At 31.7% G+C, this 18,989-nt stretch overlaps 3 protein-coding genes across 7 annotated transcripts in view; 2 read left to right on the top strand and 1 right to left on the bottom strand.

Annotated features, from left to right (window-relative positions):
* Positions 1-7,736, top strand: part of LOC129754264 (protein FAM133-like) — a 264,628-nt gene extending 256,892 nt beyond the window's left edge. For all 5 annotated transcript variants that reach the window (XM_055750219.1, XM_055750217.1, XM_055750215.1 and 2 more), the window contains one exon: positions 5,004-7,736. In XM_055750219.1, the coding sequence (XP_055606194.1) occupies positions 5,004-5,026 (23 nt within the window). In that variant the 3' untranslated portion in view covers positions 5,027-7,736. The remainder of the gene's footprint in view (positions 1-5,003) is intronic.
* Positions 7,737-14,595: 6,859 nt separating this feature from the next.
* On the top strand, positions 14,596-16,016 carry LOC129754263 (enoyl-CoA delta isomerase 2-like). Its single transcript, XM_055750214.1, has 2 exons — positions 14,596-15,085; positions 15,143-16,016. The coding sequence occupies exons 1-2, from the start codon at positions 14,687-14,689 to the stop codon at positions 15,509-15,511; spliced, it is 768 nt and encodes a 255-aa protein (XP_055606189.1). The 5' UTR covers positions 14,596-14,686; the 3' UTR covers positions 15,512-16,016.
* Positions 15,550-16,414, bottom strand: LOC129754267 (EEF1A lysine methyltransferase 2). Its single transcript, XM_055750221.1, has 2 exons — positions 16,104-16,414; positions 15,550-16,028 (listed from the first exon to the last, which is right to left on the bottom strand). The coding sequence occupies exons 1-2, from the start codon at positions 16,297-16,299 to the stop codon at positions 15,565-15,567; spliced, it is 660 nt and encodes a 219-aa protein (XP_055606196.1). The 5' UTR covers positions 16,300-16,414; the 3' UTR covers positions 15,550-15,564.
* Positions 16,415-18,989: the final 2,575 nt, after the last annotated feature.

The following is an 18,989-nucleotide window of genomic DNA, read 5'->3' as shown; positions in this document are numbered from 1 at the left end:
GAATTCTATAATGGCACTAGCTGACCTGGTGTGATTTGTTACACCTTCCAAAAATATATGTAATTTGTAAAAGTTTATTTAAATTTTTATTTTGTATTTGTTTTTAAATCAAACTTCAACATAATTTAGAAAAAAAACAATTTAAAAATGATACCTGCAGATGGAGTTCCGAGTTGCAATACAAAGAAGATTTTATATTATCTACTGAAACTTGATCTCTAAATTTGTTTTTCAAGTTCGGAAATTGAACTCTGTTTTTAAAGTTTCATGATTTCTTAAATCTTCAGTCTAATTTACAAATTTGAAACCAAAATTTCCAGTACACTGGAAAAGAAATACGAATTAAAATTTCAATAAACCAAGAATTTAAATCTTTTGACATGAAAATCAGTGCAGAAATAGATAACATTAAAAATGAAACCAAATTTAAAAAGAAATTAAATTAAGCTCCAAAATAAATTTCAGATCATGTCAGAAATAAAACATGAAAACATGTTTTGTTTCAAGAGTGCCAGTGCTCAAATCTTTGACATTGATCATTTTTTATATTTAACTAGCTGACCCGGTATGCGTTGCCACAGCCTCCAAAAATAAATGAAATTTTAAGAAATTATTTAAATTTGTTTTTTTTTTTGTAGGTATCATAATTAAGTGCTCGGTTTATGTCAAAGAACTTTTCAACTCTTTCCTCTTCCCATCCGCAAAATCTGGAAGGAGATAAGGATCCCATTTTTCGTAATCAAAAACTCTCATATCAAATTTGGTTATATTGGTTGATAAGTTTTAAGCGATACATCAACATTTATATGGAATCCCCTCACCTCTCCACACTACTAGGCAGAAGGGTCTGTAAAATTGTATAGAAAAAATTTCTTGTTCTCTTGTTTTGCTTGATTACTTATATACCAAGAAAATATTATTGAACCCTCTCATCATTTCTTATGTACTCACTGAAAAAGATGGTGTTCAAATAATCATGAACCATTTCTCGTACCGAAATGATTTTCAATGTCATGTTTGGTTCCATTTGTTTGAAAAGTTTTGGTTTACGCAAAACAATTTTATGCGAACTACCTTCTTCCCTAACTTTATCCCTAATTAATACGTTCGTCGCCACGCTAATTTTGGTAGTTCTACTTGCTGGGCCCGAAGAATTTTTCGGAGCGAGAAAGAAAAGAGGGAGACTCCAAGATTAGAAACGTGTGGCTTAACTGAGCGGCTAACTTGAGTAAGAGAGCGTCACACGCTTTTTGATGTGACGGGGCCCCCCAGGAAATACACCCGTCACCCGAATATGGGTGCCGTGGCGACGAACGTGTTAAAGGATAAAGAAGTCTCGAAAAAGCATATAAACATTTATCGATTCCAAATGCCTTCCCATATCAAATTTGTTTCCATTTGCTCGATTAGTTCTCGAGGTAGGCGAAAAATTTTAACGGAGCCCCATTCTCTTATTCAAATCACCCCACTGAAAGGAGGCAGTGGAAATCTTCATTAAATAAGATTTGAACACAGCAATAAAATTTTAAGAGATGATTGTATTTCTTTAATATAATAATGAATATTAAAAAAATCCCAAAATTCATTGTTAGATTATGTTGTTGTTTTTCTGTTCGTCTTTAGAATAACGTTTTCTCTGGTCAGCTTTGTTTTTGAAACAGCACTTTTCTTCTCAGATTGTTTGGATACGGAAAACTTTTTTGATAAGGTGTAAGAATGAGAAACCGTAAAAAAACAGTTTCAGTCAAACTTGCACCGGTGAGCCTACCAGAATCCTTTTGAAATGTTTCACATGTTTGATCATGGACTGCCTAACTTGAACAGAAACTGCCAAGATATTTGTTCAGTTGCAGGCTGCAGCTTGCAGCCAAGATTCCCTCGTTCAGCCTTATTCCGTTCTTCTGGAATTTGAACGGTCTCACGTTATTCTTTCAGCTTTTCGCGCGCATGTCGAGACTTGGCAATGTTCTGTCCCTTGGATGACCATTGGTTATGCAATTTCGCTTTTGAAAACGCCAATCCATTCCTGTTTAAACTTCAAACAATATATTTAACAAGGAGGATAAAAAGTTGTACATGAAATACTCACCTTCAGATCCGGCTATTTTAAATCAGTGCAAATTATCATCGCCGATAAACATGGGCCAAAATTCCTGAAAACGAAGAATTATGTCAAGAAACTATCAACATTAGTTTTGCTTAGATGTATTATCAGTATTGACACGACTTACCAGCAGAAAAAAATCTCCTGAGTTTCACAATCCATTTCTTCCGTTTCGATACGAACAAAATTTAAAATGTCATTTGGAATAAACATTGACTACTTGATGTTATACCACTGACCATACTGACTGGACACTCGATTTCGTTTTCTGGATAATTTTTCCAACAGTACGCAATGTCGATTCCAGAGTGCGCATCGATCGATTTGAAGAAATGCTATCCCAGTTAGGAAATGCCACCCAACTTTCAAAATAAAACACGCAATTTCTACGATAAAATCGGGCTAAACAGGACCATTTTTCCTACAGGGCATTTTTTGTCAAACTTTTCAGGTTCGCCACCTGCCGTCGGTATTGCGAACCTGCAAAATCTGACAACAAAAAATTAGACAGAAAATGGTTGAATTTTTGTTCTAAGTGTCATGTCAGTGTGGTCAGTCGTTATACTACAGAGCAGGTTATTATATTACACTGCATGATGCGTGCGAGTTGTGTACATCGTTTAGGTGTAATATTTTAACCAAAATCAAAAAATATACATAGATTGGCTAACATCACCTGAAATTACATCGCCCACAGTAACATTTTTTTTTTTGCTGTGTGGGTAAGATCTGTGTCAGGCCAATATCTGGACGAAGGGTCAAAAGTCTGTGTTTTACAGACAAATCTGGGTACCAGGCAACCCAGAGCATCATTCTACACACGCACACACACCTACAAAATGAGGGGTGTTCAGGTTTTTTATAGGAATGATTCAAAATATACAGCGAATTTTATTTGACCACATTCTGATCCGAACACCCTTTAACACTCGTGTGGTATCTATCGATCGAAGGAGTCGAGTGATTGTAGGTCGTGTGCTACAGAGAAAAAATGTCAATTGAATTTTAGACGTACAATTTAAAGGACGGAATATAGATTGGTCAACCTCTTAGAGATACTTTTGGATTCAGTTATCCAGTTATTCAAGATACAATATTGGTGACGAGGAGTAAAAAGACGATGTAAGTAGGAAGAAAAAGGATCTTTCAAAAATTAACAGGTTTACTATATAAAAACATGTGACAAGGCAGTTTCGCCAAATGTAAAAAAGGATGAGACGGGTTCGCCAAGTAAAAACTATGATAAAGCAGGTTCGCGAAAAAATTATGAGACGAGTTTGACAACAGTAATAAAAGAAAAGGCGAATTTGCTATTAAAAACATGGATGGAGCGAGTTCGCCATTTGTAAAATAAAGATTCGATGGGTTCGCCCTTTTATGCAAAGGCGAATACGCCATCTCAAAAAAACAAACGGCATGTGGTAGAAAAATCTTCATTGAGTGAAGGAGGAATGTGGTATCCATCGATCGAAGGAGTCGAGTGCTTATGCAGAGAAAGAATGTCAATTGAATTGTGAACATACAATCTAAAGGTTTGCATATAGATTGGTTAATCTCTTAGAGATACTTTTGGGTCCAGTTATTGAAGATACAATAAGTAATAACCCGAATAAACGAACATTTTTTCGACACTTTTCAAGTTTCATTTTTTTATCATAAACATATTTTAGATTTTTTTCAGAAATCAAAGAAATTTAACACGTTGTTGAAGTCAGTGTTCATACACGAAAACAACATAAGTAAGTTTTTGTTGAAAATCCGGCGCAAGTTTTTAAGAATGGACAGCAAAAATTATTTGATGAAAAACAATTTAAAAAACTCGAAATGCAATATTTACTGATAGTTGATGAAGTTCAGTAAAAGCTAGTTTTGATCTTAAACGCTGATTTAAAATTCTGGAACTGATTTTTGAATCTCAACTTCGATTTTATGGGATGATTAAATCCAAGATGTTTAAAATTCCCCAAAACAAAAAAAAACTGCGATTTTGATGGACTCGAATTTCATAACTCTGAATTCTGATTCAGCCAGTTATTGTTTCAATTGGAATCAATCTTAATAATGGAATTTTATTTCAGCCCGAAAATGGAAACGAAAATTCGCGAAACTATATAACAAACCAAAAAGTACAACTCCACGTTAGGTGGGCTACGCAAAACCCGGTTTGTTATTGTGCATATTCTAATCATACCACAGTTGCATATATTTTTATGGATTTCTGTTTCGGGCACTTGATTGATCACCAACAATCAGCATAGTCAGAATCACCCAAAACGTGCACAATTCCAGTAAAAAAAACAGATTTTCCATTTTCAATTTCAGATTCAAAGTTAACTAACATTATTGAGAACACAATGTCACATTAATATCTCCACGTTCATCTAAAAAAAAAAAAAAATACTTAATTTAGCTTCAAATAATTCTCACTGAGGACTCAACAATTAACACATCATATACCTACAGAATACAGAGTGCGCCAGAAACGAAACTGAAAAGACTCTTTCGAAAATTTGAACATTTGTGATTTTGTTCGGTCGCACCCTGTCACATCTTTAAAACTTCAACTCTTTAATTTTAATCGAAAATACCTTAATTTCGACTAAATTTTTTAATCAATTTCAATATGTACCACTAGGAACAACTCTGAGGCAGTTGGTTTAAATTTAAGAATCTAACCGTATCTCTGGAGCCACTACTAAGTTATCATTTTTAATAATGATCTATATCTAAATTAGTTACATTTTTCCAAAGTTTTCTGACTTTCACACGCACATTTTCACACACATACACACATCTGAGTGTAACACTTTGTTGAGTCACAAATTTACTAAATTATTTTCAATGACTGTTATGAGAATATTCTAATTGTTTCAATGTTTGTTTACTTCTTCCACGACAGGTCTCCGCAAAAACCGTCAGTAAGCTGACACATCATCAGCGCGTTTCTTCTTATTTCGATAAGTCATCATCGCCATCATTTAAAGCAAACATAAACACGACGACAGTGGAAGAAAGTAAGAAAGCAAGAAAAATGAAATTTTAATCGCTCAATCAACACTGCAACAGAGAACACAAAAAAAAACAAACGCATCGTCAGTCACCCAAAACCACATCAGCAATTTGATCAAATTCAATCCAGAGTACGAGACTATCCTGCTATTATTCTACTACTTCTAACTGATAAATGCAAAGAAAAGTATTTAAATGGACGATTCCAAGCTAAGCCAACTTAAGTGAACAACAATGAAAAGAAGCTATTAAAAAAAAGTTCATAGTAAGCAAGCCAAGAGGACTAGAAAAAAAGCAAATCATTGTAATCATCATTCATTCGCACACAAATTTACACTTAATGATACAGACGCAAACATATTATTCGAAACATTCACTCACATCTCGAGTGCAAGTGACATCGCAACAAATCACGTTCATAGAATTCGTTTTAACCGAAAAAAAACTGCAGAGAGAAATGTCATTTGTAATATAAGTAAACTTAAACACTGTTTGATAAGTTAGCCAAAAAAAGCGACGTAACTGACAAAACAAAACATCCGGAAAAAAGTAAAAACCTACGTGTTAAATACCATTAATTGTAGCTATTGCAAAATAAAAACAGAACAGAAAATCAGAAACGCAAGCAAGCAAGGAAGAGGAGCGTGTTCAGAGCAAATAACGTGGAATGCGTTCACAGACATAAAATGCAACCATCAAAATCAAAACTAATCTTACGCAGAAATGGGAAGGAAATGGACATAAAAATAATAATAAAATCCTATCCGGGCGCCAATTAACGGATCGAAAAGAGGGCAGTAAAAACTGCCGGCCGACATCGTAAAACTCGATTGAGCGGGATGTGTTTTCGTCCCTTGCTGCAAACTTTTCTGAACGCAAGCCAAACGACTATTCTTCCACAAAAGAGAAGTAAGACAAAAAAAAAACCCGGACACAGACACACACACTCATACGAACGTTGAAGGCACGTTGTAGCGAAAAGAGCGACAAACGCAAAACAAAACTGTAAAACTATTTCTTGAATTGATTCCATTACCTAATTAGAGTAGATGAATGCAGCAGCAGCAGCCACTTTCTGAGCCAAGTTATAGTGAAATTGTAAAAGTTTACTAAATAGAAATGTGTCTAAACCCCGCACCAATTCTATCCACACTCTTACAGAAAAAGACCCACGAATAAACAAACAAACAGAACACACACACGAGCAACCCAAATCCTTTCAAATATAGAGCAAGTTTCGTAGAGGACGAATCGATTTGTAAACCTGATTAAAATGCAAAAAAAAACAAAACGAAACCTTTATGTGGACATCCCTTAATTTTCCTTCATTTGTTTCGTTGCTTCCCGAATCTCCAGAATTCTAAAATCAAAAATATAAAACAATGATGTAGTTGTAAAATCAAAACAAAAATAAGAATAAACTCGTTTTACGTCCGTTCGTAACGAAGAAGATGAAAAAACAGAGAAGTAAATAAAAAAAAGTGGTAACTGACAGTTCTTGTATGTTTGATGTTCGACGTTGAAGGTCATTATTTCGTGATGTGGAGATACAGATAAAAAAAACCTAAATTGGCAAACCCAAAACCGCAGAGAGTAAGTTTAAAAATTCTCCGTGTAGAATAATGATAAAAAAGTCCCTTAAAACAATAGACCCATTCGCTGCAAATCTCGCTTTATAAAACACTTAAGATGCACCCGAGCAATGTTTAGATAAAAAAAAAACAATGCAAACCCCCTTACAATTGGAAATAGAATAAAAATCTCAGAAAAGGCACGCAAAAACCAGAAGAAAAATGAATGAAACTGGCCCAAGAAGCAAACAAAAAGGGAGAGACGAAGCTAAATGAACAGGCAAAAATTAAAAACACATCTAGATAAATATTTATAAAAAGGAAAAGCGATGAAGCAGACGAAGAAAAAAACACATATACACACATATTCTAAGTATTATTAAAGAAAAAAATATTATTGTAAAAATTGCCACCCACTTCTGCGTGCAATAGAAAAGTAAATGACAGCAAAGTTATGCCGAAACAGCTAAACAGCAGTAAAACCGAAAAACAAAAACAATGGGATGCCGCACAATTCGATAACACGCAAAAACCAATAGAAGGAAGAAAAATTAAACAAAAAAAAACCTTAAAAACGATACCATCTTCGGTTTACTTTCTTCACGATTCACATGTGTTAAACGAAGAAAAAAAAACCAATAAACAATAGTGGTGCACCCGAAAACAAATGTGTCAAATTTACCTACTTTTTGATTTCACCAATTAAGATCTCTCTCAGAGAGAATATTTTCAAAACAAAAAAAATCTCCTTGCTTGGTTTGTCTGAAGAAAACAAAACACACAAAATGCTACAATTAAGTTCGGGTTAACGTTTTTTTTACGTTTTGTCTTCCCTTTCCGGTATGGGAACACTGTCAAAAAAAAGAAAGAAACACTTATGACACAAGAATGCCGTACATACATATGTAGTGTGAGGCAGTGTTGCCATCCTTACACCTTCCTCCGTGTTCCGTGTTTGATTTGGGCTCATTAAAAACAAAACATATACAATAACTGTAGATTTAAAATATCAAATTTCTTAATAAAACATATTCTTTTGTGATATGTTGTAAGTTGTCCGGTGTTTTCGGTGGTTTTTATGATCTTTGGTTGATGACATCCTGGGGGGACGGAATAATATTTTAATATATGTCAAGTATTTTTCTAACATAACAGTTTTGTAACTTTCTGTACCAGTAGACAGCTGATGCAGCTTTGGAGATTGCTTGGAGATTGAATAGTAAGTCTACGCACAATTTTTCGAATATACAAGTCTCTTTTTTCCCATACAGATTCCGACGATCACTACAGCTTAGGCAGCAATAAACATTCTTCACAATTGGTCCAATTGTTATCAACTGGACGATGGACTTAAAATTGTAAAAAAATTGGAAATATGAAATTCAAACAACCCTAGTGGAAACACTGAAATAAACCAAATGCAGAAGCACCTTGTATGAAATTTGCGATCGAATATTGTGTAGACACATCTTACTTTTTTTTTATGAAACTTTGATTCTTCCAAAAGGACAATCTTACTCTTTATCATAGTACTTGAAATATACAGGTAGGCCATTGCGCTTAACCTCATTTGGCAGCTCCGTGTATGCACACGGCATTCCTAATACAATTATGAATAGTTATGAAATATTCCTGGTTTTCTGTGGAATGGAAATCAAAATCGTTAATTTTGTCTTTATTAGCCGTTTGTTTCTTCTGAAAAGTGCTTGAAATCAAAGATTGATTCTCAGAGGTCATATGAAACGGAAAGTTTGCATTAAATTTCCTAGTATTGTTCATAAATTGTGAACATGAAAAAAAGAATTTCGTCGTCGTCTCCGAATGTATGATGAAATCAACGAAAAAAATGCCTGCATTCTTAGCAAAGATTTTATGAAATGAGCATGTGTATGTGCATAATATTTCGATGACTATTAGTCGTTTTGTGAGATAACTTAGGAAATTTTCACAAGAACTGACTATACTATTACAAAAATCAACAAAATTTTTGTTTTCCAGTCGCCAAAAAAACCACCAAATAAAACTTTTTACTAATTCAAAGAGCCAAACATAGTTGATGGTATTAAAAATTGTGTGGCGCACGAATGGATTTATGGGTATATAACATTCCCTCTGTGTGAATGAGTTAAACGCATACCGCGTCATCCCATGTAAGCGTGCGAGGAGTCAGTCAGTCGGTCGGTGAGCAAACGAGCAAGCTGACTAGTGCGTGCAGTTCCCGCTGCAGTTAGTGATCCGGTGGCCCCCTGTGCTGCTACCGAGCTCCGGACAGGGCTGCACAAATGGCAACCGTGGCAGGTAATTTCTCTTCATCATTATAAAACGAGAAATTACTTTAAAAAATTCGATCCGAAAAAGTAAACAAATGTGGTCAACGGTTCACGTTCAACTTAGTTTAGTCAATCTTGCTTGAAAATCAAACAGTTTATTAATTATAAATCGAAAATAAACTGTGGCAAAATGAGTAATTCGAATACTCATTATATGGAAAATTGTTGAAACAAAAACAGAACCGCTGTTAGTTAACTTTAGGAGGCTACCTAGATTGAAGTGAAAAGCAAAGAAAACAGCATATTTACATATTGTTGTGAGATTTTTGAAAATGTGCGGGTTATGAAACAATGCCGAAACTGGAATTGATGAGTCCAATTCCATTGAGAAGACAACATTAAATAAAAATGAAATTTTAAGCGAGTCGTGAGGACAGCTTGATGATGTTCACAATTTCAAGCGGGTTGAGAGGACAGTTTGAAATTGGAAGGCGAGTTGAGAGGACAGCCTGAAGGTATCGATAAAAATTTCAAGCGAGTTGTGAGGACAGCTTGAATTAAGAAGGCGAGTTGAGAGGACAGCCTATGCTTGCGAGTTGAGAGGACCGCAAAGTAAAAACAGCTGGTTGAGGGGACAGCTGCAATGAAATTTAAAGGCGAGTTGAGAGGACAGCCTGAACGTATCGTTAAAAATTTCAAGCGAGTTGAGAGGACAGCCTATGCTTGCGAGTTGAGAGGACCACAAAGTAAGAACAGCGTGTTGAGCTGTATTGTATTGAAATAATGGCAATTTGAGAGAACAGCCTGTGAATAGCCAGTTTTAAGGACCGCAAAATAAAAACAGCGTGTTGAGAAAATAGTTGTATTTTATTACAAGACGAGTTGATTGGGCAACCTTTCGATTGTCAGTTGGAAGGACCAAAAAATAAAAACAGTATTGAGAGGACAGCTGTATTGGAAAAAAGGCGAGCTGAGACAACAGCCAATGTACGCGATTTAGGGTAATCGTACGGTAAGAAGAATGGAAGATAATAGAGTTGTGAGGCGGTTGGAAGATAAGAAACTAGAAAGATGAAAGAAGGAGAAGATGCTTTGGTAGAAATATAGCAAGTTGAAAACAATTGATGGAAGAAATTGTGTGGGAGCTATGAGTAAAAGAGATTATTACAAGATAAGAAGTTGATATGATGAGAAAATAAGTTGATTAGAAGATTAAAAGATCCAAAAAATAAATGGTGAATATCAGAACGCAACAAGTTTCGAAAATGAAATAATTACTAGTAGATTTAAGCTGAACAATGAGATAATAAAATCAATGAAGAGAACAGTAAAACATAAAAGCCAAAACAAGGAGAACGTTATTGGATAGAAAGATAACAAGATGAATAAGGAAAGTTTAAGGTAAGTTGATGAGAAGAGACAAAGATTTAAGTTAAGGAAGGGACGAGAAGAAGCTGAGAGTAAAAATAAGAGATAAGATGACTTGCAAATTGAACGATCGTGTTGCAAAGATTATTCTTTTAAGCAAAATAAATTGCTACACTGCACACACATTTTCAACATTTTCGTATCAAATGAAGCTTTGGAGAAATATTTGTTGCAGTCATCATTACGTTTTGTTCAGTGAATGAAGAGAGCATAGGCGATTCTCAGTTAAATTACTTGACACGCAGCGCCAACCAGTTATAAATGGCAGAATTAATCAAGCTTCAAATAGTCGGCAGAAAAAAGAAAGAGTGATAATTCAATAGAGTTAATATGTTTAACGATTTTTTTTTAAACAAAACTTGTTAGAACAGTTTTTTTCTGAGAAGAAGGGAGATGTGTGGCGCACGAATGGATGTATGGGAATATCACATTCCCTCTGTGTGAATGGGTTAAACGCATACCGCGTCATCCCACATAAGCGTGCGAGGAGTCAGTCAGTCGATCGGTGAGCAAACGAGCAAGCCGAGTAGTGCGTGCAGTACCCGCTGCAGTTAGTGATCCGGTGCCCCCCTGATGCTGCTACCGAGCTCCGGAGCTCCGGACAGGCCTGCACAAAAACAGAAGCTCATATGTATTTTCTTCATAATTTTATTGCTAACTTATTCTTTAAAAAATAGGAATTTTAGATGAATTCCAAAAATTTGATAACAATTCTAATAACTATTTTTTGGAGCCTTTCATCCAACCTGTTTACGATTTTCGCATAGGATACATAAATATTCCAAGTGACGCAGGCTTTGTTTACCTTTTTACTATTTGAATAGCGAGTTCTGTAATAGTGTGCGTTTTTGTTCATCACCTTCTTTGTACCACATTGCCTTTCACCAACACAGTAGAAGAGGGTGGAATAGCCTACATTGTCTATATCACTATCAAGATAGGTAGATCATTAGGTATAACATTGCGCTTAACTTCAATCGACAGAGCCGTGTAAACGCAGGGTCAAAAGAAGTTATGAAATTTCGGATGATATGTAAGGGATTTGAAAAAAAAAAACCATTTAAAGAAAATTGAGGGGTCTTATTGCTCAAATAAATAATCAGTCGCATACTTTGAAATAACTTGTGTAGCAATTAGTAAAATTTATGCTCAAAAGCGTTCAATATTCTGACAACGAGCCAGTTTTTCTTTGGAAATTTAGCAGTATTTCAGCAAAATATTCGAATTTCAGCAAGCATTTTTTTCAAATGTAGTTATAAAAATATGCTAAAAAATGACTTGTTACAAATTTTAATGAATACTACTTTATTTTAAATCCAACAAAATTTTAAAAAAAAAACAGCTGTAAGGAATTTAGCAAAATGCTATTTTTTTAAATTCAATAGAAAATTCACGTAAACAATATGTTTTCTATTCGCATAAGCGCTTAATGCATTGTAGATACTTTGATGAACATATTTCTCAAATTTTAAAAAAAATTCCATACATTTTTGTGAAATTTCTATAACTATTTTTGGCAGGCATACTAATACATATGCAAGCAATGGAGTAGTATACCTATGAATCTAGCTTATGACAATTTTACCATGGTAAACATTCTTGTTGTTTATTAAGTAATATTAAGTAGTATAAGTATGATAATTAATTGTCATTTTTATAAAAATAATCAAGAAAGGTTTTATGAAAGCCTAAAGTACGATTTAAAATCTGCTGATAAGTTTGGTAATTTTTCAAATTTCTAGATTTTTATTAAGTTATTCCTGGGTTTTGATTAAATTTGCCCGGATATTACCCGGACAATTTTGAAATCAAATGCCCGAATTTTGCCAGGCTTCAAGATAAAATAACCTGAATTTGTCCGGCCCAAATACGTGCTGAAAAATTTCTGGCCACCTATTCTTTTGGTGATGTGACGTTTCATTTCATTTTCATTTAATTTAGGATTCATATGTTCTCTAGACATTTCAGTTTCAGGAATTCAATACTTTGAAAAATAAATTCTACAAACTTTAGAAATTGTTAATATTTCTGACATCTAAGAAATAACACTTAGGAAAGTCTTTGGGTAGGTATTTGATATTAAACATTTAACAACTTTGTTCTAGACTGCAAAAAAAATTGACTTATGTTTAAAAAAATATATATATATATATTTTGGTTTAAATCTTTTTAAAATTTCGTTCAAAACCTGTATTTTGCAGAGTTGGAAAAAAATAACAAAAAGAAAAGTTATTTTTCCACAAATGTCACAATTATACGCGATCTTCAGGAAAGTTGATCATTCATTTTCAAAACCTTAAGAATGCTCTACATGTAGTTTTGCCAAAAAAGTGCAAAATCATTTCAATTGAAATCTTACCTATTTCTTAAAGTTATTTGAAAATAAAAGCTGATAGAAAGAAATACTTGCATGTTTTAAATCAGTACCCACAAATAAGTTAAATTAAGTTCTTAGATTCTTTGCACCTCCTCAAAATGTGAATTTTGTTTCCTTGTATCATCTATTGATAACTCTAGATTTCTATAAAGCGTACAATACTACGACTAAAAGTAGATTTGAGATAAAACAAAGATGAAAGTTTGAAATTTTTGAAATAATTCGGGTTTAAATTTGAAACGCAATTCAATTTTTAAAGACATCACATTTATTGAAAGAAGTTTATCATCATAGATATGTACATTTAATATTTCTTAAAATTTGAATTCTTATTCTCAACCACATAAATACACGTAAAATTGCTTGAAATATAAATTCTTATTCTCTTTGAGTTAAAAAAAAATGTTCTTCATGGCCCAGGTTCTTATTAGAATTAACGTAAAAGTTTAAGTTCATGCCAAGGCTTAATATTTTAATCTTGTAACATTTGGTTTTAAAGTTGCCGGATATCACGTTTAATTTCAGATTTTTAAACTTTTAAAGTTTTTATTTTTTTTTCCTGAATTTTAAAAAATCAGGTCCATTTTAATAAATTCAAGATCATAATTTTAATAACATTCCCAGGTAGAGATTTCTTTTATTTGATAATCATGATCGAAATGTTTGATATATTTCAAAATAGTTAACTTAATTTCCAAAAATAATTAGAAGAATTTTCAAACAATAACAAACTGCCTCGACTGAAGACTGTTTGACTGAAAGGATTTAAGCCGAATGAATTTGAGATTCGGCCTAAGGCCCAACGACCTAACAATTTTCGGCCAAATATCGTTCGGCCTTATGCCATTTTTGTTATTTTCCTTGATACAAACAACATTTTATTATTTTTGTCATTTTTGATATTCTTGCTGTTTATGTCCTTTTTATCATTTTTGCCATTTTTTAATATTCATAATTTTTCGTAATATGTATTTACAATTTTTGATACATTTTATTATGTTTTTATAATTTGGTTTGTTATGTTAAGTAATGTTATTATGTTTGTTATTTTTCAATTTATTTTTTTTTTACCTTTTTTATTATTTTGTTTAATTTTTTCATAAATTTTTATTTTTTATTATTTTTCACATTTTGTCATTTTTTATTAGTTTTTGTATTTTTTTTTTCAACTTTTATAACTTCTTTTCAATATTTTTAGCGATCAACGAAATCTTAACACATTGCGGACCAAATACGAGATATTTATCTCGTTTTTTTCACTTTCACTGAGAAGCATAACTCAAATGTGATACGTTTAATAAAGAAACATCATTTTAGAAACCTATATAAAACACTCTTTTTTATCATTAGGGATGTCTTTCATCCCTCTTATAAAACACTTTCGATAACTCAAAAATACTAAATTACTAACATTCATATCTTTGCATATGTTTTCGTAATAAGTTTTGAAAAGCAGTTACTAATTTTTTCAGGGTAAAAAAAAATTTTTAAAAATCTATTTTGAAAATTTTTCATCCTCGAATTTAGCACGTTTACGTTAAAATAAGAAAACGCGCATAGCAAGAGTCGGCCACGACACTTACAAACATATCTTGCATCTTCGTATGAACCTAGAGAAAGTGATAAAGGGAATCAGGTACCTAGTACGATTTAAGCAAAACTTATGACCTCCACATACTTCCATTGCCTTTTCGGCTCCTCCCAGCTATAAAGTCAATAAATGGATATTGATGAGCTCAGTTACAAGGCAACAAAAAATTAAAATCAATAAGACCAAAAACATGCTGATCAATCTCATGACGCAAATCGCCTTCCATCGATTTGCCTAATCATGGTCATCATAGCTGCATCAATCGGTCAGTAGTGAAGATGCTGATGAACAAGGACCAGTTCCACTCAGTACTGTAACGGAAACCGTTTGACCACCATGCCAGAATCCGCTATTCGAATCCCTCACATCCGCGTGGAGAACTTAGGAACAATTCGCAAGATCACAACAGGTCAGCTGCAACGACACAATGGTGCTTTCAACGTGCAAACATTTCGAGAGCTGTCCGCTTGTTTGGCCGTGACAGATCGGGATCCTGCGGTTCATGCCGTTGTACTGATTGGAGCTGGAGAGTGGTTTTGCTCCGGGTTGGCCTACGGTGATTTGTTGGAAGCTGGTACTTTGGGTGCTGTTGAGGCTTTTGGGAGAGAATTGACCAACGTGGTTCGTTCCTTCTACAAGTTCAGTAAGCTAATAATCTGTGTGGTTAACGGCCCAGCTGTTGGAATCGGTGCTTCCATCGCACTTCTGTGCGATGTTATCTTCATGGAGAAAAAGGTTGGTGTTGGTCTTAACATATTGAGGAAAGTTTAACTCTTTGATAAATATTTTTAGGCTTATCTACAAACTCCTCTAGTTTCTGAACTGGGAACAGCAGCTGTTGGCTGCTCATCGTACACATTTCCACGACTTATGGGATATCAAAAGGCATCTCAAATGCTGCTGTTGAACTACCGAATGACTGCTGATGAAGCCCATCAGCAGTCTATTGTTGCTGAGCTGTATGACTCAGCAACATTTGAATCTACACTTTGGCCAAAATTGGTAGATCTAGTTGGTACACTTTCGATGGAAACTATGCAAAGTATCAAACAGCAGATAAAACGTTTCGATATGGACAATTTAGATCGAGCAAATACACGTGAGGCCGATGCCCTTGTACAAAGATTGAACAGAATCAGTGGGCTTAAAAGTAAAATTTAAGGAATTGGTCATCAATTAACACATTGGAAGAACAAAACTTCAAATAATTAACTCTATTGTTTTAACTTTTTCCTAAAGACTACTGAAGTGACCACATTGCCTACTGTACCCCCAAATTTAAATGTTGGCGTTGGAATAACACTGTCCAGCTCAAAACCCTCAGTAAAGCTGGAAATCAACTCATTTTGCGTCCAATTACATGAAGTTATCACAAACAGTCCATCATCCCTCAGTAATGTACTTACTCCATCGATGTAAGCGGCCCGCTTGGATTTCGGGTCATCTGGATGTAAACTTATCGCATCGTAGGTTCCTTTGTCGTGGACGAGCTTAAATTGCCCAAGTAAGGCTACATCCTGAGGGTTCAAGAGATCCACCGCCCTGTAACTGATCTTCAACTTTTGATCCTGACAAATTGTTTCAGCCAGTTGGATCGCTTTAGGAGAGTAATCCACCCCGGTTAGATTATTATATCCTTCCCGAGCCAGTTCAACCAACATCATTCCGTTGCCACAACCTAGAATAACGAATTTTATTGAAAACATTAAATTTTTAATATTATAATTTTTTTTTCCAAAAATCACATACAAACCTAAATCAATGATGCCATCATCGGTTCCGATTCGGCTTTCCTGCCGCTGGATCCACCGAATAATCCTCAGCTGACTGTCCTCGTCGAACCAAACCTCCCCCACATCTCCGTGGTCCTGGTAGTTACGAATCTCGGTTTCGTAGCTCGATTCCCAGTACTCTTTGGTGCCAAGTTCGGATCCTTCCAGTTCTTCCATTGCAGGGCACTTATTTTTTTAAACAAAAACCAACGGAATACGCACAAAAAGGCCGCCGGAACCGGATCACTGTTTTTGAATGTTTTTGTTATTATTTAGACGGCTAGCATCTCTAGTATAGGGTTTCCAATTTTTACATTACGACTAGCATCCCTTCTTATATGTTTCCCTGTAGGAAATACGCCTCACTTTTCAACATTCAATTTTAGTTCGATCGATTGTTGCAAAACTCATGTAAAATTTGTTCCTGGAAAATCGTAAAATTTCACTGGACGAAACACTGATTATACATAATGTAAAGTTGAAAGCTAATTCTTCTTGACATACATCAAGTAAAGAATTCACAACAGACAGACAGACAGAGATGACAAAAAATTTAATTTGAAAATTGAATGAAAAAAAATGATAAAAACAAAAGAAAAATATGACAAAATAGAAAAAAGAGCGAATACAAAAAATCTTGAATTCCAAGAATGAAAAAAATGGCGAAAAAATAAAAATAACAAACCAAATCTTGAATAAGACAAATTTAATGTTAAAAACAAATATCACAAATTAAAAATTTAAACAAATACGAAAGTGCATGAGGAAAACCACAAAAATTTAAAAAAAAAAAAATGATAGAAATGACAAACATGACATCACAGAGAAATTACATTGTGTATTTGTCATATTTTTCGTTTTTATCATTTTTGTAATTTTTTTTATTTTTTGACATTTTTTTTTGTTTTCTTTATTTCTGACAATGACAAAAGTAAAAAAAATGGTAAAAATTACAAAAACGAGACAAAAATTCTAGAAAAAATCGAAAATGATCAAATTTACAAAATATACATAAATGACAAAAATTACAGTAAAAACACTAAAACTTTCTAAAATTACAAAATTCAATTAAATTACAAAATTTACAAAAATGACAAAAAATCCATAAATTATAAAAATGCCAAAATTACAAAATTAACTAAATTTACAAAATTGACAAAACCTATAAAATTTAAAAATATACAAAGTTTATAATTATACAAAGTTAACAAAATTAACAAATTTGCTTAATTTACATAATTTACAAAATTTGTAAAATTAACAAAATTAACATAATTCACAAAATTTACAAAATTTACAAAATTTACAAAATTTACAAAATTTACAAAATTTACAAAATTTACAAAATTTACAAAATTTACAAAATTTACAAAATTTACAAAATTTACAAAATTTACAAAATTTACAAAATTTACAAAATTTACAAAATTTACAAAATTTACAAAATTTACAAAATTTACAAAATTTACAAAATTTACAAAATTTACAAAATTTACAAAATTTACAAAATGTACAAAATTAACAAAATTAACCAAATTTACAAAATTTACAAAATTTACAAAATTTACAAAATTTACAAAATTTACAAAATTTACAAAATTTACAAAATTTACAAAATTTACAAAATTTACAAAATTTACAAAATTTACAAAATTTACAAAATTTACAAAATTTACAAAATTTACAAAATTTACAAAATTTACAAAATTTACAAAATTTACAAAATTTACAAAATTTACAAAATTTACAAAATTTACAAAATTTACAAAATTTACAAAATTTACAAAATTTACAAAATTTACAAAATTTACAAAATTTACAAAATTTACAAAATTTACAAAATTTACAAATTTACAAAATTTACAAAATTTACAAAATTTACAAAATTTACAAAATTTACAAAATTTACAAAATTTACAAAATTTACAAAATTTACAAAATTTACAAAATTTACAAAATTTACAAAATTTACAAAATTTACAAAATTTACAAAATTTACAAAATTTACAAAATTTACAAAATTTACAAAATTTACAAAATTTACAAAATTTACAAAATTTACAAAATTTACAAAATTTACAAAATTTACAAAATTTACAAAATTTACAAAATTTACAAAATTTACAAAATTTAAAAAAAAATTTACAAAATTTACAAAATTTACAAAATAAAAAAAAATAAACAAAATTATCAAAAATTTACAAAATTAAAAAATTTACAAAATTTACAAAACTTACAAAATTTTAAAAATTTACAAAATTTACAAAATTTACAAAATTTACAAAATTTACAAATTTACAAAATTTACAAAATTTACAAAATTTACAAAATTTACAAAATTTACAAAATTTACAAAATTTACAAAATTTACAAAATTTACAAAATTTACAAAATTTACAAAATTTACAAAATTTACAAAATTTACAAAATTTACAAAATTTACAAAATTTACAAAATTTACAAAATTTACAAAATTTACAAAATTTACAAAATTTACAAAATTTACAAAATTTTCAAAATTTACAAAATTTACAAAATTTACAAAATTTACAAAATTTACAAAATTTACAAAATTTATAAAATTTACAAAATTTACAAAATTTACAAAATTTACAAAATTTACAAAATTTACAAAATTTACAAAATTTACAAAATTTACAAAATTTACAAAATTACAAAATTTACAAAATTTACAAAATTTACAAAATTACAAAATTTACAAAATTTACAAAATTTACAAAATTTACCAAATTTACAAAATTTACAAAATTTACAAAATTTACAAAATTTACAAAATTTACAAAATTTACAAAATTTACAAAATTTACAAAATTTACAAAATTTACAAAATTTACAAAATTTACAAA

The sequence above is a fragment of the Uranotaenia lowii genome, chromosome 3 (genome assembly GCF_029784155.1).
Source record: "Uranotaenia lowii strain MFRU-FL chromosome 3, ASM2978415v1, whole genome shotgun sequence".
In the NCBI taxonomy this organism is placed as follows: Eukaryota; Metazoa; Arthropoda; class Insecta; order Diptera; family Culicidae; genus Uranotaenia; species Uranotaenia lowii.
The sequence above is the reverse complement of the archived record's forward strand: the minus strand, read 5'-3'. Positions and strand labels throughout refer to the sequence as shown.